The sequence below is a fragment of the Thunnus albacares genome, chromosome 8, assembly GCF_914725855.1.
Source record: "Thunnus albacares chromosome 8, fThuAlb1.1, whole genome shotgun sequence".
Classification (NCBI taxonomy): Eukaryota; Metazoa; Chordata; class Actinopteri; order Scombriformes; family Scombridae; genus Thunnus; species Thunnus albacares.
In genome coordinates this window covers 31,542,084-31,569,072 of record NC_058113.1, presented here as the reverse complement: position 1 = coordinate 31,569,072, position 26,989 = coordinate 31,542,084, and the positions used below count along the sequence as shown (strand labels likewise).

The following is a 26,989-nucleotide window of genomic DNA, read 5'->3' as shown; positions in this document are numbered from 1 at the left end:
ATAAAACACGTTCGCCAAGTTCATTCCGATGAATTATCAACTAGCCTGGGTCTTATGGTTCTGCTTCATAGAGTCTTGATCTGTGACAACAGTGGAGTGAACACTGCAGCAGCGTGAAGATGAGATGTGTGTTTCTGAACCCTGAGTTTCTGTTTTTTTAATACACAGATGCAACAAATCCGTCCTTCATCTGGCTGCTCTCATCGTTATATGGGCAACATATCAGGGCAACAGCAGCCCAGATGTTGTAGATGATGTAGAGATGAGGGAGAACCTGCAACGTACCCCGATGTCCCCATGTGTTGGGTCAGAAGCAACTAACTAACTATTTTCATTATCAGTTAATCTGCCAGTTATTCTCCTGCTTCCTGATATTCATTTAGTCTATAAAACGTCAGAAAAACAGTGAAAATGTGATGTTAAAATGTGCTGATGACTGCTTAAAGTGATGTCTTCAGATGTTTTATCCAAGATAATCAGTTTATTATCATGTATGACAAAGAAAAAAAGATAAAATCTGTACATTTGAGAAGCTGAAAAGCTGCAAATTTGGTGCATTTCTGCTAAAAAAAAAAGGACTAAAACGATTATTCAATGATCAAAATTGTTGCAGATGAGTTTTCTGATTCACACATGAATCCATTTGAGTCTCATGTAGCAGATTTAAACTCTTTTACTTCATAAAGTGGCAGATTTCTGTCAACTCTCAACAAAATCTAGACATCTCATCAACGTTGACATTAATCTCATGTGCTCTTTTCTTTCAGCACATGTTCGACTAATACTGGTTGTTTTCTAGTTTTAATAACTTCACTTGCATCCATTCTGACAGATAAGAGATGCATCAATTAATAAATAAAATAAAACCCCATACAGATACAACTGGAGGACAGGAAGTGAAGAGTCTGACACATTCCAAACATGTTTTATGAATAACTTCTGGGCTTAAAATCAAAGCTTCTGTCAGATTTAAGACTTGATCACAAAATTCAAGAGTTAAAAGGAGGAACGGGAGTAAAGTAGAGCTCCATGAAGAACACTTCAGGTGAGAAGATCCTTAAACACGACACCCAAGTTACATGACAAGTTTCTTTATCTACTTATTAGTGCTGGCAGAAGTGGGTCATCTGCATGATGATGATGACGATGATGATGACGATGATGAGATGAGGTTTAATCTTATCCTGTAACTGTAACCGATTATTTTGTCAGACGGATGTCAAGCTAAATTAGTGTGACTGGTCATGCAGGGAAGGAGCGTGCGGTTGAAAGGTTTCCCCTTAACACACCAAAAGAAAAGTTCCTCCTTGGAGGAAGATAGATCTTCACCTCACCTCTACATATTTCTGCTCTTTCTCTATGAGACATGACCTTCCTCAGGACACAGAAACATCCATAATAGATGCAATATATCTGCTAACTGGACGCTGTAACCGACTCTAAATTTTCTCTCTTGGGTTTAAAGCGTATTTTACGGTTGACCTTACGGTTTTTTTACGGTTGAAACAAAACTTAAACTACACTTAAAAAGGTGAAAGTTGACGTTGAGAGGAGACAGAAATAAAAATCAGCCAGCAGGTGAGCAGACAAGTGGAAGAAACGAGAACAATCACGTGCTGTACATCCTCATCTCAGTTCCCCTGAGGACACTCGGTGCACTCAAAACAACAGGAGACAATTCTGTATTATTATAGATATATATAAGATTTATGTCTCAATTTCTAATTTATTTGTAGATTCATCCTCTGAAGCACTTTGGGCATCCTGAAAGCTTTGACAAAGAACGGAGGGATGAATTAATGGATTGTCTGATGACCTTGACAACCAAAAGAATTAATGCTAATAAACCCCAAAGCTACAAACGGTAGCCAAATACGTAAAATAAAAAAATCAAAATAAAAATGTTGGGCTCTGTGACAAAACTCAGATTAAAGACACAGCTATACAGTTGAAGGCCAAAGACGAAGGCCAAACCAAATTATATGACATTGATTTCTTCAAGGATTTAGTTTCGTTGGACACAAATGTGATTAATCTCCACTTGAACATTTCCATGTGACCCTTCATCATAATAATAGTAGCAGTGGCCTTAGAGGACTTTGTTTAAATGGCTTAAAAAAAAAAAAAAAAAAGGGCGTAGAGAAAGAACAAAGGGGGAAGTTATGTTGCAACGTCACTTCACAGTAACTCTTTCAACATTCACTGTATTTCAGCACTGAAAATCATCCAGCATATCTCTGCCAATAACTGTCTAGTAAAGGCAAAAAAAAAATAAAAATTATCCAGCATGCTTATAGCAATTATTCATCTCCTTGTGAAAACCTTAAAGCCACTACAGCTCGGAGGCTGGAGACTGCACAATGAAGCCTTTTAGAGTCTTAGTCACTTCCTGGCTGAGAGCTTACAGCTGTGCGGGCTTTTATCGAGACGTGCAGGTGGCTGCTTCCCTCTTTATGTGTACACACACACACACACACACACACACACACACACACACACACACACACACACACACTTTACTGAAGCTGAGCTGAAAAGGGAACTGAGATCATGTTCTGAAATGATCGTGTATTTCCCCCCATCATGAACATTTTTAAACTGTGGTTAATTTCTGCATTTTACTGATCGACTCTACTGAGAGTGATCAGCTTTCATGCATGAAAATTCTCGTTTCTTCTGAAGAAGAAACTGTTGCCAAATGTTAGCAGACAGGAAACAAATTCATCAAAATGTGATTTTTAGAGTAGTGAAAGATGAAAAACACCTGCAGGGAAACTAAAACTTATTTATACGTAATATATTTGACCACATAATCAACATGTTGTAGTTCAACACCACCAATGAACCATCATTCATTTATACAGGAGTTTACCTTGATGAAAAGTCTCTAACCTTTTGCCATCTTGCTGCTATTGCACCCATCTTCCACCCAAGTCTTCCCACTTTCTGTTAGAATGATTCATACTTAAAAAGGTTCCCTGTGGAGTTTTTTACCTCTAGTAACAGTATGTAGTTTTACTGGAGCTGTAACGGTACGTGTATTCGCCCTAAACTGTTTGCTACACGACTTTCCTCGGTTCGGTTTGCTCCCTGACCCAAACAATTAATGTCAAAATAGTTTCATAATCCACTTACTCACAAAACAATAATTATAGAGTTTGAGTTCCACCTGAAATGTTTTGGCAGTGCAGCACTGCAGCTGTAGCATGCAGGTAGCATGTTCATGGATGTATGCTTGTATGCTTAGCTAAGTTACCCTGGTTTCCCTGGTTACCCATGCTCATGTAGTGTTGTTGCCATCATTATTATTAAAATATGCACCATTGCCTCCATATTTAAACAATATTGCGTGTCCCCCTCTCCGCTCTTCTCTGCTCTGTGAAGGTCACCTCTGAGTGAAGCCGTTCGGAACAACTATAAACACATTTGATTTCCGACGTGGTTGAACGACACGTAAGAACCAGTTCTGATTGAACATAAATCATCATGTCAGCAGGTGTCCTGCAAAGAGTCCCTGCAGGAAACAGACGGGCTGTTTTCCTTTTGCACTGCAGCACAACTAAACTGTTTCAGTGATAGCTTTGACCGATGAGCCGATGTGTACGTTTTTCAAAATTAAGGACCGAAATATTATTTTCTATCTTTCTTTTTTTCCTGCTGTACCAAAAACGTACCGAACCGTGACCCCAAAACCGAAGTACATACCGAACCGCCAATATTGTGTACGGTTATACCCCTATTGAATACAAGTAGGTCTCGGTTCTGTTGGTCTCGTACATGTGATACATGTTGGTTTCACACTGTTTCACTGAGTTACAGGTGGCAGTAATACACCAAAAGGCAAAGAAGAAGAACTGCCCTGAAGAAGTGAACATGGATGTAAACAACGCAGGTTTCAACATCTTTAAAAAAAAAAGTTTGCAAATGTTTTGAGGAAGGAAATGCATTCAACACTTCTGTTAGACCTCAAGGAAACACACAATGCAATTCAGTGAGCAACACTGTATGTAAACATGACTTCTGTACAGCTGCAATCGATAGAAATATAATCAGCAACTATTTCAATAATCAATTAATTGTTAAAGTCATTTTTAAAGCAAAACTGCCAACGTTTTCCCAGACTTGAGACTAGACTTGGACCTTCACCAAACACAAAAATCACATCTCTGAATGTTTCTACCCTCCGTCCCTCCCTCCCTCCCTCCATGCAGTGTTGACTGACCTGTCTGGCCAGCCGGCGAGCTTCCCAGTAAGGCTTCGACTCCTCCACAGCCTTGCCGATCTTCTTTACCAGTTCATCCAGCTTCACTGTGGCCTCCACCAGAACAGAGCGGAACTTCTGTCTCGCATCCTGACAGAGAGAGAGAGAGAGAGAGAAGATTTTAAAACTCAGGTCAAAACAAACATTCGAGCGTTCTGCATTTCAAGAAGTCAGAACAGTCCAGTTCAAAAGAAGCAACCTGCTGACAACTCAGGTGATCCGCATGATTGGAGGGTGTGAAGGTTCACTTATCTTAAAAAATGTGCATGTCAATGTGTTATTAAGATATTCAGTCACTGACTCATACTTCACTACATACACATTTCCTGTATGCAGGGATGGCTTTTCCTCAGCTTGAACCCAAACACTGAATAATGTCAACCACTTAAGCTCTGCAACAGACATACCAAATAAAAGCTTAACCTGAATTAGGCAACTTTAGACCTCTGCCGAATCCCACTTAGTGAAAAATCCTATTAGTGTTTCATTGAGTTAAAAGGAAGCAGTTATGTGAAGGGATTCGGATAAGAAAATGATCGACTAAGGACAAATCAGAGCAGCTCTCAGTTTCACTGTCGGATAAATCAGAGTTGTATAAATCATTGTTTTATACTGTAAAGAAATGTCCTTTCCTGCCTTTAAATGTTCACCTTCCACTTCTGAATCAACACTTATGAGTCACAACCGGTAAGAACTTGAGAGCACCGAAAACCCCAAGAACTCCAAGATAAAAACACTAAATAAGAAAGTCTGAACACTGGATAAGAAACATTAGCTCCAAGCCATTAACCTTAATCTAAACTGGGGAAAATATTCACACCATGTGCCAAATAAAGATGACACAGTGCTCCTGAGAACAAGTCCCAATAAACACAGAAAAAACAGACCTGAGCTTATTCCGATGACGTCTGTGAAAAATGAATGTCCGAATAATAATTTGGTTAACTGGTACAAAGCAAACTATTTGTTCCATCCTTGAGAGCTTTGTTCGTTCATTGGTACTCATCAAGGGTAATTTCTCAGACCGATAAGCTTTCAGCTCTGAAATTTCATCACGGTCCTCTAACTTGCATGAAGGGCACAGAACTTTCTAAGAACAAGAACAAAAAAAGGAGAAGAAGAAGAAGAAAAACAAGTGGAAAATTGTACAGATCACTGCAGGGGAATTCTGGGAAAACTCCAATAACTTTCTGTCCCCAGAGTTACCCTTCAGTTTAAGACAAGAAACCTTTGTAGGGTTTATAGTACAGTATATGACTACTCTCAGTTATCCAAGTAGTAGGATATCTAGAGGTAATATGTAAAAGGAAAATTGAATTTGCTGATTTATTCGTTTCTCATCCAAGAGGCTTCTTTAGTAGTGCTGACTGGTAAAGAGTCTCAGACATTTTGACCTCTTGGGTCAAAGATTTAAGAGGATAACCATCATCTCATGACAGGATGAGTTCAAAGTCTCTCCTACCCATAAAATCTCTAATCTGGAGGCTTTTAAGGTTAACAAGACACTGTCCAGGAAACAAGCTAAAAAGCCTGCAAAGAAAAATCTAACCCTAACCCTAACATGGTTAGTTTTGCCACCATGGATCAGATCAAAGACAACAAACTTTCTCCTTGTTCTCAAAAGCTCAATAAGTAAGAACTGATGGTGTTTCAAATGGGTCAGGAGTTGTTCCTATTGACGGCTGTTTTCTCCTGGTTGGAGAAACCAATTGAGACAGAAAATAGAAAGAAAGGATGGTTGAAATCGAACTTTTAGTCCATAGTACTGCCTTGGAAACACACATGTCTTTAAAATTCCACATCACAGTTTGTGAAACCCCCGATGACACTCTGACATCATCAGGGTCATTCCTCTCAGACTTGACAAAGCTTTTCCAGAGAGTCACAGAGGACGTTATTCAATCGTTTTTACAAGCTGAGCAGTTCTCATGGAGATCAGTGGTGCATTTCCATCCACCTGCTTTTATTCTCATTCTCAACTTGCACATAAAAAAAAAACCTGAGTGGAAATTTGAAATATCAGAAAAAAAGCTTTTTATGCTTGGCTGAGGTGTATTGATAAAAGCAACATGTAACAAGCGATGGAGCGATGAGGAGACTGTAACGTTCCTCAGATTAATACATGAAACAAACAGAAACAATACCTCCATCATGTTTTCTACATTATTTTTTCACTGTTTAAGGTTTGAAAGGTGCTTTTTTAATTACATCATCTTGTTGTGCTCTCTACTTCTGTCATGGTTTAATGGCAACTGACTGGAAATTTTCATAAAATTATAAAATTTCTGAAAATTCAGCAAAAATTTGTGCCACATTTGGATGTAAACCTAGCTCCTGATGACATCATCTTCCTACAAAGCCACATGGCTGCATCAGAGAACAAAGAAGCGACAGAAAAACGGCAACACGCATATGAGTAAGTTGACTTAAATAACTACTCTTACACATTATGTTAACGGTCTTCCCTGTCAACTAAAAATGACATTAGTGGGACAAGCTACGTCACTCACTACTGATTGTTTAGAGCTAAAACATAAAATAACTCCCAATAAGAAACCTGCTAACATGAACATGATGTCAGACTTAATGAATCAAGTGAAACAAAACAGTAATTCAGTCTGATTGTCATTCACATAAAGAGCTCATGACAGCTAAACAACATTTAGGTTATTATTATGTCTTTCTAATGTTGTTGTTTCTGGATGAACTCTTGTATAATTCTTGTAATTAATTAATACATTTTTACAGACAGTTAATTTATGTGATGAATGCCAACTAAAAAAAGCTTGCTGCCTGCTTCCCATGTGTTCTGTTTTGAACTATGTTATGACAGATTCCCCTTAACTAATTAAGATATATGCTACTGTTGTTAGAATTGCAATAACTTCAGCCACTCTTAATCATTATTATGATATTTTCAGTGTCTTATGTGTAACGAGGGTTCTGCAAGTTCATAGTTTGGTTATTTTTAGCCACAGCAGTCAACTAAATCACACATATGGTGAACTTCCCCAAAATGTACTCAACTTTTTTATATTTCTAGCTCATCTGTCACATGAATCTCAACCGACTTATAAATAAAGCAGAACAAAGTTCAGATACTTAGTCGAAGATGTTCTCACAAAATGTTCTCAAAACAGACCCGTATATGAGAGTCATGCATAATGTAAAAGTGTTGGGTAAATAAATACAAAGCACAGAGAGAAGGTGCAGTTCTGAACAACATGATCAGGAGAGAGAATAAGCAGGCTGCAGTATTTCATATTCATCCAGAGCGCAAGATGTTTGTTTACTGTACCACGTTTATAAGGAATTCTATGCACATTAGATGTGGCTGAGAGATAGACGCTTTCGCAACCTTTCGGTGAACTCCAGAACTGAGAAACACTTTGAGAACAGTGAAGGGAAATCTCATTATTTCAGTTTAAAGAGTAACACACTGTGGTGAAACCTGTACTCGCTTGGGGAAGGTGAACGCTGTTGTCTTGTGGGCAATAATTAATGATGTGGTCAACAATGGAGCACATGACAATCGAGTAAATAAGATTCACTGCAGCTTATGATAGATGCTAATGTGTCTGTTTATTTAAGGCTCATTTTCACGAGTCAGCTGGAAACTGAGAAGTCAGCTGAAGTCACAGAGCTAATGTTTATTAGCTAGCTAGCTAGCAACATCTGTTAAAGTCTCGGTGTGACTGTCAACGGACAAAACTGAAAGTTGGTGCTTTTCTCTACTTCTGTCTGATGTCAAGAACCTCCTGTTTCAAAACTTAACACTTCCATCATTATCATTGTAAACTACAGAGCTGGACAGGTGTAGCAACCGTAGCTAAAGGTCCACTGGGTGAAGATTAGATTACTGTGACATGTACATGCTAATGTTTGCATTGCCAAACATTTGGTTTGGATCATTTGGATTCAATTTTAACTGCTCAAAATTAAATTTGTTGAACTTTAATAGACTCTATAATAAAAAAAAGGGACCTTATGACACTTGCAAGAGTGCGGTGCTAAAGTTCCAAGCTCGACCTCTGCCAAAAACCCACTTACTGAAAAATCATATTAGTGTTTCATTACAGTAACAAGAAGCTGCAAACAGATGCTGAACAAAAACTCACTACTGAGTTTCAGTATCGGCTGCGTCAACCAGTTCTATCAGATAAGCTGTTATTTTTTGCCACTTCAGTGTTGAGAATCCTCCGAAATATAGAAACCAGGTCAGAAAAATACACACCGGACGTGACAGAGACGCAGTCAGTCCAAACCTGTGAATAAAATGTGTTAGAGGAAGGCTGTTTTTATCCCAGTACAGCATCAAACAGAACACCATCACCCTGGTTAGATTACCCAGAAGGCCTCAGGCTGTGAGGGGGGGGAGCAGCAGTCCGAGGTGTTAAATCCGTACAGGCAGCTGAAACCAGCGTTACTGTACTGATGTCTGGATTTTTTTGATCTTGACTTCACTGTATCCTGCCCTCCAGGCTCACAGTTATCAGTCTCTTTTCTTTTCCTGTTGGACTTTTAGCCTCCGGCTCTTCTGTCAAACTGTTGTTTCAATCCTTCATCCAAACGTTTCATGTCCCTCTGGTCCAGCCGTTCATCTTCTCTTGACGTTCATATCGCTCACTGGGGGCGACTGACACCGACTTAAGCATTAAAACTCCAGAGATATTTGTTCTTTCATCACACTGATTCACTGTCATTCAGTTTTTATATATATATATATATATATATATGTATATATATATATATATATAAATATTAGTGACCCTGAAACTGACGCTCATTACCTACATACTTAAAATGTAAATTTACTTTATGTCCTTTGAGTTTCTTTCATTTTAAAACATCTAGAAATATCCAAATTTATGATAAAATACAAGTTGAGTACAAGTTACAAAGTGATTTCAAAGTTTTATCCCTTATTGTTGCATTCTGCTGTATTTACTGCTGTTTTTATCCTTTTACCACTCTATCACTGTCTCTTATTTGCATTTTAAATGTATAATTTTGTCTTTATGTTTGTTTTTTGCTTTGTGAAACTTCTTTTTATCATCCCGTGTACACACAGCGCTCATGCAAATGAGAGCGATTCTGCTCTCCCTGGACCACTCAGTATAAATAGAGGTTGAATGAATGAATCTGCTAATTACTTTATTGAACCTAAATGGATCGTTTCAGGGACGTAACAAGGCTGCATATAATTACTCTGTCAAATATTACCTGGATTCATTATTGAGTCTATAAAATGTGAACATTTTGCAGAAAAAAAACCTCTAAAAAAGTCCAAAGTGACATCTTAAAATTGCCACCAAGAGATATTCAGTTCACAATAATATGAATCTGGAACCAGCGAGTGTTGAATGATTTAAATGATTAAATAACTGACTGACTGTGTCACCACTAAAACTACTTCACAGACACAAAAGAAGAAACTCTGTACTCGAGCAAACTGGATTTCAAGTGAAACAATGACTATGGAGATTAAAAGTGCTGACTTTCAGATTTCAGGGAAGGAAGGAATCGTGACTTTTACCTTAACCCTCAGTGACTTGTATATAAACAAAACAAAAGGGCCACAGTTTCTACACAAGTGAGTCAGAGAAGGAAAAGGAAAGGAAAGTCAGCTACAGAGACACAAAACTGTTTTATAGTTTGCACTGAAATGAAATGTACAACAACAGAGGTTATAAAGCTACACAGACAACAACAACAACCTCCGTCTTCTTCTCTGTATCTGATTATACTGATGTTGGTGCAGGACTGCAGTGCGGCGTCTCCGTCCTCCCACTCGGACGCTCACACTGTGACGCACTTCACCTTGTCGACAACATCAGCACCACATTATGTCTACAACTTATCCTCTAAATTAAATATCATTTGCATCGCTGCTGTGAAAGAGACGTTAGCGTCCTCACATCGGTGAAGTTCATTTAGCTCATTATTACTCCCAGTTTCTCTCTGTTCCTCTAAGAACACTTTGAATCAAAAGCCTCTTTAAGTCAAATGACACGATGATCTCAGACTGATGAAATGTGTGAACACAGAGACAATGGTGAGCTCTGCCAAAACTCAAAGGCTCAAGTAGAAAAAGCAAAATTTGGAAAGATTTTTGGAGGGAAGAGATTAATTCTGGCAAAGAATCAGAACAAGATTAATAGGAAGTTTATGTGGGCAGCAGCTGAGCAGAGTAAACAGAGACAGCGGATCCGGGTTCACGGTCTATAATGACAACAAGCATCCGTCCTCCTTCAGCGGCCTTGAGTCAACATCTCTGACCTTCCTCTAAAAGCTGAAGGCTGCAGCTAAAGATCATTTTAATTATTGATTGGTTTCTTGATGAACTGATGACCGTTTAGTCTGTGAAATGTCAGGGAATAGTGAAAAATGCTCGTCGCAAGTCCCCAGAGTTCAAGGTGTTTTGTTCAAAACATAAAAGTTTTCAGTTAATATCATAAAACTCTACTAACAGAAGAAAATATTCACATTCAACAGAACAGGAACCAGAAAATTTTTGGTTTCATTGCTGAAAGGATGACTGTCCTTGTCGATTTACTGTTGATCAATTAATCGACTAATCGTTTGAGCACTATGGGAAGACCAACAGAAAATGTCCCAACTAACTGAACATCATATCAGAACCATTAAATCTGGTTTGTGTTGGGTTTGAACTGAAGGACACGTCCAGAACCACAAAGTCTTTCATGTGGTTCTGTATGAATGTCACATAAAGCAAACTATAAACCCAACTGTGCTAAATATTATTCGTAGAAACAGTGGTATTTGTACAAAAGTGTTAACTAAACTAATGATTATTTAGTTGATGAAAGTCAGCAAGTAGTGAAAGTGCACATGGTGATGTTTTCAAATGTCTGGTTTTGTCCAACTTCAAGTCCAGAACACAAAGATATTCAGTTTACTCTCATAGAAAACAAAGAAAACCTGAATCTTTTTACATTTGAAGAGTAAGAACCACTGATTTTTTACCTTTTTTACTTGGAAAAAAATGCCTCAAACATTTAATTGACTGTCAAAATTGTTGTTCAGCTCTAAAGAAAAGAATTTATCGACTGTATAATCCTCCAAAAATTCAAATTTTGTCACAGATTTCTTGTCACAGTTTTTTTTCCAGTGGTTTAAATTTTGGAACAAATCCTTCTTTAAAAAAGGTCAGAGCTAAGAATTGATTCAAAGCTGTTTGTTGTTATTCTTAGACTGTTTGTGATCCATTAAATCTGTATTAAGAGATCCTTAACACTTAATCATGCTGCGTCTCAAAAAGTCAAAGAAAACACTGACTGGCTGACGTTTTGTTTGACTGGTTTCTGAACAGCAGACGTCTTTGTACCACACGAAAAACATGTTGACTTGATTTTGGGGTCAGTGGAGCCATAAAAAAAAAAAAAAAAAAAAACGTAAATCAGTCAAGCTTTCAAACAGTCAGCGCAGTGTTGAGTGCAAACAGGAGAGAAGTTAAGAGTTTCAGTTGACCCATTTCATCCCTAAAAGTAAGCAGATAATGACAGAAGACTCACAACAAACCAATGATGCTGATCCAGACTTCTGGTCTCTGGTTGTTTTTTTAGAAAGCTGTTACTGAGCTGAACTACTTATGTGATGTTTATTCCAAGGTTGACAGAGATAAAGGAAGTACACAGTTTTTATTTATTCTCTAAAGTGTGCTTTTATATCAATAACACACCTGTCAGTGATATGGGGCAAACAGCTGATTGTAGAGCTGAAACTAAAAGATCATTTTCAACATTGACCAACCTGTTGATTATGTTTCGTTTAAATTTCTCAGAGCCCGAGGAGACGTCTTGTTAGATATTTTTAAATGTAGACTGGTGTTTATGTCTTATAATTATATGGTTTTATCATTTATGAATGTATGTATTTTTTATTAACATTCTACTGCTTTATTGTGTTCTATTTACTTTGCGTAGCATTTTATAATTTTATTTCGACCGTGTCTTTTATTGATTGTATTTTTATTATTTTAACTCATATGTAGTCTTGTGATACCAGACTCTGCCTACTGAAGTCTGGGGGTTTCTAAATGCTCATTGGTTGCTTGAACGGCGGCGAGAACAGCCACTAATAAACCTACATTACAACCTTACATTTTGTCAAGGACACGCCTTACTGGAGATGATGCTCTCCGCTCCCGTTCTCCTCTGTCATCACCCCAAAATATGAAGGGTCACCCTAAGACTTTGGATTGATTCTGCAATGCAGGTGTTTTGTTAAACTTTCTAATTGTTTCCACCCAGTTTTAACAAGAAACCTGGGAGATTGTCCTCAGTCTCTATGAGCAAAGCTGACCTGTGAGTCTCACTTATATGTTACTGTTGTCTTATTCAATTAACTCTTTTAAATTAAGTTTTACTGATTGATTGATTGATTCAGATCTCTTTTTTATCCACCCAACATGCTAAAACCCAACAATATTCAGGATACAACGATATAAAACTAAAAAAGCAGCAAATCATCACATTGGAGAACCTGGAACCAGCAAATCTTTAATCATTTGAGGTCATCAAGCAAAAACAGCCAATCAATTAACAAAATAATAAGATTTAGACTCTCCTTTCAGCCCAAATAGCAGATCTACACTTTTGAAACAAAACCCTGTAAAGACACAAATGATTTCACCTGTCCGGCACATACAACAAGCATCAAACTGCAGAGCATGAAAAGAGACTCTGGACTCCATCTCTGCAGAAGACTTTCACCTCTATAAAGCTGCACACACACACACACACACACACACACACACACACACACACACACACACACACACACACACACACACACACAACACTGCTGACCTACATAAATGTAAGCCATCAGCCATTACCGGATTTTAATGGCATTCAAAGATCAGTTATGCAAGTTAAATGGCCCTGACGGACCGAGTCTCGTCTCTGCAGCGCGTTTCTTCTGCTTCGGTCAAAGGTAAAAAGTCATTCAGCGAGACTCTGAACTCTGCCAGCTGCAAATTGCTCTGAATACAGCTGTCAGTAAAATTATCTTAAAAGGTCCAGATTAGTTTATTGTGATATATAATATCTCAGTATCTCACACAAAACTACCTGTAAGCTGAAACCTGCTGACTCATACAAAAATGTGAACTTTATAAACCGTTTGGCCTGGAGACGGAGCAAAGGTCCAGTAATTCAGTAAAAGAAAAACGCTGCATCTGCACACAGTGACGCCTTCAAAATAACAAGTTTCCATGGAGATTAACTGACAGTCAGTGAACACATCTGAGCAGAGGTGAGCAGTAGATGTGAAGCCTTGTTTTGTGTGTGTTTGATTACACGCTCTATCGGTCAAACGCTTAAAAACAGATACGCTGCACATTCAATACACGCATATGTGTGTGTGTGTGTGTGTGTGTCAACACACTGACCTCCAGCTCCGTCTCACATCTGTTGATGTCGTCGGTGGACTGGTTTAGTTTCTCCAGCTCCCCCTGGAAGAGAGGGAACAGCAGAGAGATGAGGTAACAAAGAGAGGATGAGGATTGGGGGGGGGGGAATGTAAAAGAATACCTCAAGGTATCAGAGAGGGAACATCTGGAATGAATTAGACAGTTTGCTCTGGTTCACGGTTTTTAAAGAATAAAACAATTGAAACTGTGATTTAAACATTTAATAGCTGTTTTCTTCTTTAACCAAATCAGCTGACCACATACTCCTTCACACTCTGACCTTTGCTTCTTCACTAAAGGCAACACCTGAACTAATCAGTCAGGTTCACAGTTTTTCCAAGTGTGTCTTAAACCAGCAGTCAGGTGTCCATATGAACGGTGAAAGAGGTTTTCCTCGCTGTAATCATTCCTCCTGTTCATACTGGATATTAAAAGATCCTTCAAATGTGCTTTCAATGGAAGTGATGGAGGATAAAATCCACAGTGTGTCCACACAGTCATTTAAAAGTTGATGTGAAGTTTATATGAGTCTTCAGCAGTCTGAGTTAGTCATATCAAGTGGATATCTGACACATTTACAGTCTTTTTAGCATCAAATTCCCTCTTTGTGTTTCCCTGTTGAGCTGCAGGTGGAAGTATAGTAACAAAAAGAGGGACTTTGGCACTAAAAAGACTGTAACGTTGAAAGATATCTACTTGATTTGACTCATTTGGACGCTGAAGCTTCATATTAGCTTCAGATAAACTTTTAAATACATTTTTGAACAGGAGGAATGATTTCAGCAAAAAAAAAAAAAAAAAAAAAGTGTCACTGTTCATTTGGGCTCCTGACTGTTGTTTTAAGACAGGCATGAAAAATTGTGAACCCGCCCTTTAATACTTGGTCGATCAATAAAATTTATTAGATGACAGATTTGCTGACCGATGAAACGAGCCAATTAAAGCTTCGCTATTTTGTGACATTTTATAGTGAAAACAAAATCTATTAATTGAGAAGATAATGGACAGATTAAGAAAATAATCATTAGTCAAGTAGTTTTAAAAACCCAGTCCATACTGAATTTAATCTAAAAGTGCCAAGTCATCATACAGAATAAGTTGGGTTTTTTTTTTTTTGTTTGTTTTGTTTTTTAACTTATGCTGCTTTGTTCTCCTATAACGCTCAAAATGAAGTTCTCTTTTCTTAAAGCATAGACGAGACTGGCTTTCTAACTTTCTGACTCATTTGCATCATAACAGATAAGCTCTTATCTTTCTCTTATTCCAAAATATTTTGGATTCATATGCAAAACTTTCTATCTAGAAAAACTGGTCAAGTGGTCGTGCTTTACTTTATGGTAGCAATATTTTAATTTGTTATGATTTTTGGCAATTTCCACAAACATAAAAATGAAACGGACCGATAGAAAACCAAACTCTGACTTATTTCTAAGTGACGTTGAGCTGTATTTCAATTCTATAGTCAAGCTGCAAAAAAAAAAAAAAAGCAGCAGAGACACAAACATTTTTTGAAACATATAAAATTATTGACTAATGTTACTCGATTACTAATCTGTAAACCTTTATTTATTAATTTTTCTTCTTCCTCTTATGTATTATTTTGTTTTTACTGCTTCCTGCCCTTTATCCTTTATTTTATGTCATAATACTAAAATTTCCTCTTTTTGTTCTCCATACTCCTCTTATAGGTTAATGTTTTTTGAGTTTGACCGATAAAGTTGAGAAAAAATAAAGAAAATGAATTACATCTAAATTATTTTAGATGTAACATGTTAACTGGACGGTTCATGTTTAGTATTTCTTATAATTAAAAAGGAGAAACAGTGAAATGGTTGAGAAAACGCAGAGGCTGCATCATGCTGGACTCGGTGCTGCTGGCTGGTCTACAATGAACCCGTATCAATGAAAACCACTAATCGATACAGTGGATGTGAAGATGAGTTACCTGAATCCTGGGATCCACCTCCTCGTCTTCATATTCAGCCTCCTCGTCCGACCTGTGCTCCTTCTCTAAATGATCCATTTTTGGAGGTGAGGGACAGATGTCACAGCCGAACAAAGACAAGACCAACCTACAGACACCGCGGACTCATCTGTCTCCTCACCACGAGCTGGATTCACGAGCCTTTTTTTTATTTTTATAACGGATGTTCCCGGACCTATTCGGTTTGTTTTAAAAGACGAGGTTTTAATTTTAGAAGAAGATCATCTTGGTTTGTATCCACCGGACCGAGCAGCAGCGTCCGTCCCCGCTCAGCTCTCCCTCCTCACTGACTCTGAGCTCGGAGCTGAAATGACCGGAGCTTTGCTTCAGACCGGGAACGCCCCCTTCTGCCTGGCTGTGCATGTATGAGAGGTGATTAGTGCCATACAGCGGCGAAGCGTCATACTGTAAAAATTTAAACTGTTTTTATGCTTTTATGCTAACAAATATGCTAATTTTAAAAGATTTTTTATATATTTTTTTTTATTTACATTTTATGAATACAACATAAGACCTAATACAGACAACCCAGATACACAACACAATATAACAGTACGCCAGAGGTTACAAACAAAATATATAAATATAATATATTTGCTTAAGACATCATTGCATTATAAATCCTTCTCAGCAGCACTTCTCTGTTCTACATACAAGATTCCAGTTTCTATTCATTGTACTGGCTTTGTATCTTATAAATTATCAAATCTATATATCATTATATAGCATTTTCAACTGTGAGCATACATGCCAACTGTCTGCTGTTAAAATGTATTGCAAACCCCAAACAAAGCATAGTTTAATTAGATTTTTAGCTGTACTAGCCGTTACACAGACTTCAATGAAATTGAGCTGAGTTGAGTTGAGAAATAGTTGATTGTTTGTTTGTTTTTCTTGTGTTCAAGTGTGTTATATTCTGTGTATGATAGCAGAGTTGGGTGATTTTATAATGTGTGACATTGTGGAGTTTTAATCAACCAGTGCTATACTGGTTTACTGAAGTGCCAATCTATGGTTAGCAAATCAATTAGCAGGACTGCTCCTCATTAATAAGACCCACACTTTTACTTAAATTAATATGTACATTTCTTTTCAGTACATTATCAAGTGCTTTAACATGTTCAAAGACATTTTATATTTAGAAATGTAGATTCAGTAAACTCATGAAAACCCTTAATTTTTTTTCTTAAATAGATTTTTTATGTGTTTATTTTTTTATTGTACCTTTTAAACTTCATTTTCTCTTATGCTGTTTATTCGCCTGTATGTATTCTTTTTGTAATTCCTGGCTTTGTGTCTCGTCAAGCTCTTGTTATCTTTTACATACTGTATACTGTACAGTCTGTCAATAAAGTTAAAAAACAAAACAGCAGAACTGCTTTATGACGATGTTGGATTTACAGGATTTACTCTCAGGTGAATTTCCAGAAAATGTACTATTTCATTTTTACTATTTCCTGATATATATTGTTATCTTATCATAAAATTATACCATAATCAGTCATGCTCTTTGCACTGAATGTGAGGTCATGTTGTCCTATGTATGTGTGTCACACACATCTCTGCTCCACTACCATAAAGATAAATTCCTCAACACTTACTGTTCTCGGAAATTAATTATTTTCTCCGACTTTGGAACAAATAAACTTTTGTTATGATCAAGTTAGACACAATACTCAGAAACATGAAATATAATTATAGACAATAATACAATTATAGGCTTTTACATGTAATTTATACATCCAGCATCAATTACTGCACACAGTTCTATGCTTTAAAGTAGCAAAAAGTTTTATTTATTGTCACTTCTGATGTAGCAAAACAAATGCTGTCTCTTTCATGTTATCAAACGGCAATACATTTCTATGAATATTAGATTAATTTGTACTCTTTTCTTAACTCTGTTCGTAGTGTCTTCAATTGAGCCCGCTGACCTGGGTGTAATTCTGTCTTCTTGTGGCAATTTTGTAAACTATTTCCTTGAATAATTTGCAGTTTAACAAAAGATTGTCTGTTGTCCTCAAAAAGCTTATGGATGTGAGAGTTGGCTTTTTCTCTGAACCCGGTTGTTTTTCCAGACAGTTGATAGGCTTGTGAAACACTCCCTGTCTATTTTTATCCTATAAAATGCTTTTTTTTTAAATCATCACTGACATCCAAGCTAAAAATATGTAATTCTGGGACCATGAAAATGTCCCAGAAATGTCCCAACAATTCAATGAAAACTTGACAGTGAGATCTGTGGGTTTAATTGGATAAACGTATTACTACAACATTTTTGCTAACTATATCTACATGACTAGATGTACCACACTTCTAGTGACCAAGTTACAGTGAGTTTACTGGCATTTGCACCCAACACTATAGTCAACAGCCTTTGGGAACATTCAAAATTCAACTTCAAACTGAATACAGCCCTTAGGAAAGCCTCTTATCTGCTGTAGAATGAGAACACAAAACATTCATATCACTCTCCAAATATGTCAGATATGTAGAAGGACACTGGGTTTAAGCATCACCCCTCGCATCTTTTGTTTTCATTCCTCCTGCTCACCAGAGGAGAAAAAAAAACTGAAAGTGCAGAGATTGAAAAGACAGAAGCCTGATGTGACATTACCCAGGTTGCATAACCAACACAATTTGCCCACTTATGTCAAGGGCGGAGGCTGATGGAGCGGCACAGACAGAAACCATTTAGATGCTTAAGCACTAAAAAAGGATGGAAGAGACAATTGGCTGAGCAAAAAAAAAAAAAAAAAGAAAAGTGACTTTCCCAGCAGCCTTGCTATCTGATTTTTCTACTACTTTCCCCAAACAACACAAATGGATAAAGATGGAGACGCCTATTTGTGTGAAGAATTGACTATTAAACATATTTATCATCATTAGGTTTTACACAAGAAAGCAGCTTTTTGCTTCCCAGGTGCTCCCTCATTCATAATGAACGGTATTGTTCATGATACTGAAAGGCACGTGAGATAAAAGCATCCCCTTTTATCTCACGTGCATTATCTCAGGTCTTTAAGGGACATTCAAAGCTGAACATGTATGTTTGTAATACACAGGAATATTACTAGGACTGATCAGCTCAAGGTTCCTTAATAACACAGTTTACATGGATCCATCTTATAATCTACAAACATATGTACGTATCAAAACTACTCCAAAATACTCCAAAATTCACATCACAGCACATGATGCTACATAAAGTAGGTATTTAATTTTATTATTCTTGGATTTTCAGACTGAATATATTTAAAACAGACTAGTATTCAGCCAATAAAACTAAATAAATTAATGAATAAATAAGTATTTATTATTAGCCCACCAGAACTCTATTCCTGGCGGTGTAGATAAGCCTTTAAAACAGCATTTATTCATTTGTGTTAGGAAATAAAATTATCAGAAAATATAAATACACAGTTGATAAATAAAATTGGAAGAATCCAAATAATTAGCAATCATAAATCATAATTATTACTTTCCTTTTCTTGTTACAGCTTTCTAAAGGGGGTTAGATGGGGGTAACATATTAGATTAAATAATCTAAATGTATCACATTAAATCCAATTTTGAAAGGAAAGCTGAAAAGTTTAAACATGCAACTAAAAAATTAAAAAATTGTGAACGTTCAAAACTAAGATTTCAATTCCTCCAATAACTGCTTTGAACTCATAATGTTTGCAGTGTTTCAAATTTGAAGTTGCAGAACAATCTCACCTCAACGTCTGTTAGTCGCTGTTCTGTTCGGTTTTCAATCACATCACATGATCTTCCTCAGCAGATGAAGTTTGATCAGTTATCATAGGATTGTTAAAATTTTTCTGAGCATCTGTCCAGAGACCACAGATTAAAAAAAAACAGCCTCTTGGCTAATTTACAGTAATGTTTATTAATGTACACTGTCCCTGTTAAATAAACCAATAAATAAACACATTTTTTCAAGGACGTTTTGGGCATTTTACACCTTTATTAGATGGAAACAGTAGAGATGACAGGAAACAAGAGGATAGAAAGAAACAGAAACAACATGCAACAAAGGTCTGCTGCCAGTATCAAACCACAGAGATTATCTGGTTTGACTTTTAACCAGTAGTATACTGGGGAAAGCCATTTCTGAGCATATTAAAGGATTCTCATACATGTCACCATTGGAGTTTCCCACCATACCTTGCGGAAACTTGACATACTAATATCAGAGATTCATATCTGCTCTTTCAGTATTGCATACTCACAACCGATCTGGATGGGAACTAATAGTGTCAACCAATCATTGGTTCTCCAATAAGATACATACAATAAACAGATTTCCTCCTTTTCTTGATTTGACCCTCATTCTACTACTCATTCTCATGATTGATTTAATATTCTGGAAGATAATATTTATCCTATTATCACATACTATTAAACTAGGTCATATATACAGTATATACAACCAGCCCCCTTTATTATACTCCTGAAGGTGAAGACACAGATATGCTGAAACAAGCGATGTCTTACACCTTAGAGACCTACTTTCTCTTCTCCCTGCAGCCTAACATGCCAACTGAAAGAGATTACCGACACCCTGCGGAGCCTGAAGGATATCCAGTGTCCTGTCAGCATGTTCTGTGTCTCTACGGGCTGCTGGTGATTTGTCTGAATAACAGGATATGTCAAACCCTTTTTTTTAAAAAGGGAAGAAACAGGTCGCACTGTCCTCTCACTGCTCTTAAACCACGGTCACAACCCTGGCTTACTGACCCCTGTGTGCATGGATGAACATCTATGTCTATTAGTTTGCTGTCAACATGATACATAGCTACTTCCAGGCAGGAAGATCAGTCTTCAGAAAGTAAATTGGCATTGATATATGGAAAATATATTTGGTGGTAGGGTCCTGGGAACATAATGAAGATTGTTTTACACAAACCTCCACTAGTGTCCAGTGGTAGAATGTACTTAACTACAGGTTTGAGGTACTTTCCATTATATGCTACTTAATACTTCTACTTCACCACAATTCAGAGGGAAATATTGTACTTTTTACTCCACAACATTTATTTGACAGCTATAGTTACTGTTCAGATCAAGATTTTACATGAAGTAAATCACACGATAAGCTTCATGCTTCATAGTTAAAGATTCATTCATAAATAGATAAGGATTAAACCAGTCGATCCCAACCCCCCTACAAAAAAACAGAGTCTAGTTGGGGCGTTTTGTCATATTACAGATGTCTGTAAGTTGTTTGCAGTTCCACATTTCCCCTCTAAACGTCTCAGATGGTTTAATTACAATAGCCATTTGATGCCTAAGAAAGGATAAAAAAAAAAAAAAAAAAAAAGGATAGGAAACACTCACTGAATGGTAATCTGACCCCCACTTGTCTTCTTTGGACTGGGCTGTAAGTACAATTGTTACACTTTATTTTACTGCAACTTTGTTTAAGTTCTAGGACTGGAGGTACTATTGCTGCACTTTGTTAAGTTATTTTGTCATGTTACAGATATCTGTAAGTTGTTTGCAGTTCCACATTTCCCCTCTAAACGTCTCACATGGTTTCATTACAATAGCCATTTGATACCTAGGAAAGGATAAAAGTTTTATACAGCTTTTGGAAATATGTACTTGTTCTCCCTTATTGATGTTTTTCCTCTTTTTTTACCCATTGACTTGCACGGGTTTTCATCTGGTTTGTTCTTCAAGTCCTTACTGGTCAGTCAGTTTATGCCTGACAGCCACCAAACACTCACTGAATGGTGATCTGACCCCCACTTGCCTTCTTGTCTGGAGGACTGGGAGGACTTTGTCTGGGCTGTAGGTACAATTGTTGCACTTGATTTTAGTGCAACTTTGTTTAAGTTCTAGGACTGGAGGTACTATTGCTGCACTTTTGTGAGTTATTTCTTGTTGTTGTCAGCACTTATTTAACTTACATATTATCTTCTTTATTAAATTCAAGTTCAACTGAAAATTAAGTAGCCATTTGATGCCCAAAGAAGGATAAAAGTGGGATTTATATAGCAGCAAATACACAAGCAAATGAAAAAAGATCTTCACCACAACACATATGGAACATTTACAAACACATGCATCAAATAAATAATGTGTTTTGTGTATTTGTTTGCATTTTCTTACTGTTAGTTTCAATGTGTTAAACACTCTCAGCCATTGTGATTTTGATAGTATCTTACTGAAATGAAGGCAATTATAGAAACAACTTTGTTTTGTTTATTTGACTTGTTTTGCAGATTGTCTTATAATAATTTCTTGCTAAAAAAGCACAATACATGATTAGAAAAGATGTAAACAACAGAGCAGCTCCAACCCCAAAAATCAAAACACTACATAGATCACTGAATCGATGCAAACATTTGCTAACATTTTTCCATATTTTAACAAAACTGCTCAGTGGAGCAACAATAAAATATAATCCAATGCATATCTTTACTTTATTGTGAATTGTGGTTTATGTTACATGGTCATATTAATTGTTAACCCCCCCCCCCCCCACCACTATCACTACTATTGCACCATACACGATATACAGTAGCTTGCTCAAACCTCAAGTAATAGCAACATAAAACAATATATTGAAACACAGATGAGTTTAAGAGAACAAAAAAAGATAAACAAGTAAAATTCTGATGAAAAATAAGTAGATAAGATGGCTATTGTTAAACAACAATCAGTATGATATTTATCTTGGCCGTTTGTTTGTTTGTTTATTCCAGGGCTCAATGATTTCCTGTTGGCTCATTATTCATCCTGCACCTCAGTACCAGCACACTGTCAGGCGGTTAGGATCTGCTGCCACATTAAAATATGCCGACACTGGCGTGGACATGAGACCAGAGCTCATAGTGTGAATATGTGACATGTTGTCTGCATCATAGAAGGAGACCTTCTTGGATGGGCAGTTTAGGTAAATCCCAATCTTTCGAGGTCTGCCTCCAAACGTTAGCTCTGTGATTATATTTGGACTACAGGTGGTATATTTTTGGCCATCATATTTTAGGAAATAATCTTTTACCCCCAGTTCCCAATAGTTCCTTTGTCCAACCTCGACTTCCCAGTAATACTGCCCTGAGATGAACTCGTTGACACTGAATACATGATCTGTGTTTACGGAATAAATGTCCTCACGCTGTCCTGAAGATGTGTGGGTGCCAAATCCTGCGCTCACGCCAAAACTGCCTGCTTGTGGGCTAAACCCAAAAGGGCCTCCACTGTGGACTGTGGGTTGGCCAAATATTGAGGTGGAGCCAAAAGAAGATCCTGCAAATGAGAAACCTGATTGAGCTTGGTTGGTAGTACATAGCAAACTTCTTCCGTAATCAGACACAGTTATATTTGCACTGTTGCTTTTGAGTGACAGCTTTTCTTCTCGGGGTTGGATCACTTGGAGCATCTCCTTCCACATGAAGAACTGCAGGTGACTTTCATAAGGCCCCAGAGAGAGAGATGTATTCACCACTTTGAGATCATCTGCTCTGGGCCTGAATAAATCTTCTGGAGTCCTGCTGTTACCCTCAGTCCAGCTCTTTAAGAACCTCTCAGGGTTGGTAATATTCAGAACCGATGTCACCTTCCTCTCCAGCTCTCTGCTCTCAGACAAAGCTGTTTCTATAGCATTTAAGTTCTTGTTCATTTTCTCAACAGTGTCTTCCTCTTTGTGTTTCAGTTCCTTCTTGATCTCATCTTCTCTCTTTCTCAGTAACTGGTGCATCTCCTCAAACTGGCTGCAGATTTGGGTCATCAACTGATGAGACTTCTTCTTGGTTTTTGTTATTTCTTCCCTCTGTGAGTTGGCTTGGCTCTCTATGGCATGGATATCAGCAGGAAGGTTCTCTATACCCTTTTCCATCTCCTGCCTCAGAGATGCAGCTGCTTCTTTGATTGGTTTGAACTTGTGTCTTTCATGCCTCTCCCCATCGCGGCATATGATACAAGTTAACTGCTGATCTGTAACGCAGAACAGTTTCAGCTTCTCATCGTGTTCAGAGCACAACCACTCAGCCACCTGTAAAAATAAATAGATAAATCAATAATTTGTTAGTAACTGCAACAGCTAATAAAAGATGATCATACTTTACAAATAGAAAAAACAAAAACTACTACTACTAGTACATACTGATACAAAGCAGTGACAGTGGCTGAGTACAGCCACACTAGTGGCTCTTTGAGGCTGTGATGCTAAGAGCTACCATCAGAATGGTAACATGCTCTCAATGACAACAGTAACATGCTGATGTTAACTTTTACCATGTTCACTATCTTAGTTTAGGGTGTTAGCAAGGCAGCATTTGCTAACACTAGTGGTAACACATCCTAGTGGTCTCTAGCAGCTGCTAGAATGTGGTAACGTCTCATTATCTCCTTTGTCCCTCTTATTGTCTCCTTCTGGTTAATTTGTGGTAGATTACAAACAATAATTTCATTTTTATCAGCCAAGCTATCGGCATGAGTCTATGGATGGCAATGTCAGTCTCTGACACTTGGTCTGTCCACAACTTTGGTCCAGACTGAAGTATCTTAAAACTATTGGATGGACTCCTATGATATTTTGTATGGATGAATTCATCCCACTTTTGATGATCCCACGACTTTTCCTTGATGAGGTTGATATTTATAGTTTTGAGTGAAATATCTTAACAACTATTTAATGGATTGCCATGAAATTTGATTCAGATATGTCCCCCTCAGGATAAACTGCAGTAACTTTGTGATCCTGACCTTTAATGTACAGTTGCACCATCATCTGGTCAAAATTTCTATGTCCAATACTTTGGTTTATACCTGCAAACTAATGACATTGTTATTACACTGAGCTAGGAATACAGTGCTTACTGGTGAAGCCAAGAGCCTTAGAACTACAACTTCCTCCTCAAAGACCACTTTAGTGAGGTTGGGGGAAATCATGCCTATCAGACTACAGCTAGTGTTGTTGATTTTCTTGCTGAGGTTCAAGACCAACATGAGTGTTTGATCATTAGTTCTGTGGTGCAGGAAAATAGAATAAGTTACCATTGCATTGTCAAAACATAAGTAACCACCACAGTTTTAGAAAGTCCATGAAATTGTGGCTTATGGGAAGCTCAGTGTGTGATCTCATCATCATATTTAATTTGGATGTTACATATTTTTCTTGTTTGATTGGTAGTGATTTTATTGTTGACAACATACATTGTATTTATTGTCTGGATTTGATGGTAGTATAATGTCATCTAGACACCTGGAACCACACGCATAAAACTCTGTAGATTCATGACTAAAACTGTGTGTATGTACAAAGGCAGAAATATGCATATGCATTATTTTCGTCAGATTTATGCAATGCATGGTTCTGTTTCAATATCTCGTCATTGTGGAATTGGGCGCACGTGCACGAGCCTCATTTCCACTCCCACAATAATCCATAAATGGATAAAGATACGCCCTTAACCCGCCGTTTTCACATCAGTTCACTGCCTGTTTCACCAGTCTGTACACCTGTCAGTAGAAACAAAGGGGAAAGAAGAAGTGCAGTTTCGCCGATTGTGTTGCAACAGCGAGATTCTCCAACAGCAGAGTAGCTGTCATTACGCACGACCATTACGCACAGCTGTGTGTCTCTTTATAGCGTCCATAATTCATCCCATGGACTGTAAACCATCGTTGGCAGTGATATCTCAGAAATGTAATCAATGATTACGCTCATATCTAAACCGACTTTACAAGATGTGTCACAAATAAAAAGAATATTAAGAGCAAAATGAATGCGCCTTTGGCATTTTACAAATCTCTGTGTAAACGTAAAAAATATCACACAATCAGAGCAGCTGGTTATCAACCTAAACGAGCAAAGATTTATTAAAATATTCCGTCTCTCACCTTATATTTCATCTCATCACATCACCCATCATCGCGTTGGAAAAAAATGTATACGGATGGTCTAAAGAATGCATGAGGTGCACACTCCCTCACCGCACATTCTGTGTTTATTAATACCAGCATATATGCAGGAAATGCATGGTGCATGGTGAATGGTTTATGTGCGTACTCATCGTTTATGCATGTGGCCTGGACTTCTGCTTCAATACTATCTATTGTGTTGTAGTTGAAATGTAGTTAAAATTCATACACAGTACCGCCTAATCAACAAAATGTTAAGTCCCATTCTATTAACTTTGAATACTTATCAGATGTTATAAATTTAAAGCACTGGAATTTCCTTTTGACGAATGACAGGCCTTTAATAATGACGCACTTTGGTCGGATGATACTGAGGGTTTTGCATTGTTTACAGTTTAGTGTAACACTGACTGCAGTCACACAAATATGAGATTAAAACACGACAAATTATATTATATATTATAACAAACGGCAACACAGGTGTGAGGTATACAGAATATAAACGATATCAAAAAGTCCCTATAAACATCTGTCTCTGTCATCGCTTGATAGGCTACAAGATAACTACGTTGCGGCATAAATACCACCAACATACCTCTGCTCTCTCACTTCTGTGCTCTTTCTCCATCTTCTCAGCTTCTTTAGCCTTTTCAGCGAGGCTTTTCAATACATGGTTTGTTTGAAGAGATTCTGTGAGAACCGATGTCTCTGTCAGACACTGTGGGCATTGATGCTTTGTGTTCAGGACTTCTGTAATACATGTTCTGCAGAAAGAGTGGCCGCAGTGAAGAATCACAGGATCAGTGAAGATAGTCAGACAAATACAGCAACTCAAATCCTCTGAGTAAAAAACAGACGCCATAGCTCGTTGTCCTCCTTTGCTCTGATTACCACTGACTCAGCAATTTTTAAGTTTCACTTTCCTCAGAAAGCCACACCCCATCATTTAAAGCTGTCACCCACTTTAGTTTTCATTCCAAATTTTAATGACCAGATAATCAGACAATTAGACAAAACAACACATTAGTGCTCCAACAGATTTAAAGTTCACTTCTGCAAACTGAGGGTAAATATGAATGTTTCCAATTTCTTAACTTGCACTTTCTAGGACCAATGAGATTCAGAAGCACACAGAGAAGTGTAATATAACATCCCAGCTTTATATTACAACAAAATATGTTACCACAGTTATGCAGATGACACACACATTTACATGACCACATTACCAGGGCACTACGGTCCAATACAAGCACTGAATGAATACATTGAACAAATCAACGTTTGGATGTGTCAGAATTTTCTTCAGTTAAACAAAGATAAAACTGAATTAATTGTTTTTAGAGCCAATGAAGAATGAATAAAAGTTATATCATAATAGCCATTTGCCATAGCCATGCCCAAAGAAGAATAGAAGTTTTATACAGCTTTTGGA

General features: G+C 37.4%; 2 protein-coding genes across 2 annotated transcripts in view; both read right to left on the bottom strand.

Annotated features, from left to right (window-relative positions):
• sh3bp5b (SH3-domain binding protein 5b (BTK-associated)) overlaps positions 1 to 15,999 on the bottom strand; it is a 47,318-nt gene extending 31,319 nt beyond the window's left edge. The window contains exons 1-3 of the mRNA XM_044358096.1: positions 15,643 to 15,999; positions 13,677 to 13,739; positions 4,223 to 4,351 (exon numbers count right to left, since the gene is read on the bottom strand). Coding sequence (XP_044214031.1) covers positions 4,223 to 4,351; positions 13,677 to 13,739; positions 15,643 to 15,720 — 270 coding nt within the window. The 5' untranslated portion in view covers positions 15,721 to 15,999. The remainder of the gene's footprint in view (positions 1 to 4,222; positions 4,352 to 13,676; positions 13,740 to 15,642) is intronic.
• A 6,375-nt stretch (positions 16,000 to 22,374) lies between these two features.
• On the bottom strand, positions 22,375 to 26,707 carry LOC122986754 (nuclear factor 7, ovary-like). Its single transcript, XM_044358095.1, has 2 exons — positions 26,153 to 26,707; positions 22,375 to 23,686 (listed from the first exon to the last, which is right to left on the bottom strand). The coding sequence occupies exons 1-2, from the start codon at positions 26,417 to 26,419 to the stop codon at positions 22,439 to 22,441; spliced, it is 1,515 nt and encodes a 504-aa protein (XP_044214030.1). The 5' UTR covers positions 26,420 to 26,707; the 3' UTR covers positions 22,375 to 22,438.
• Positions 26,708 to 26,989: the final 282 nt, after the last annotated feature.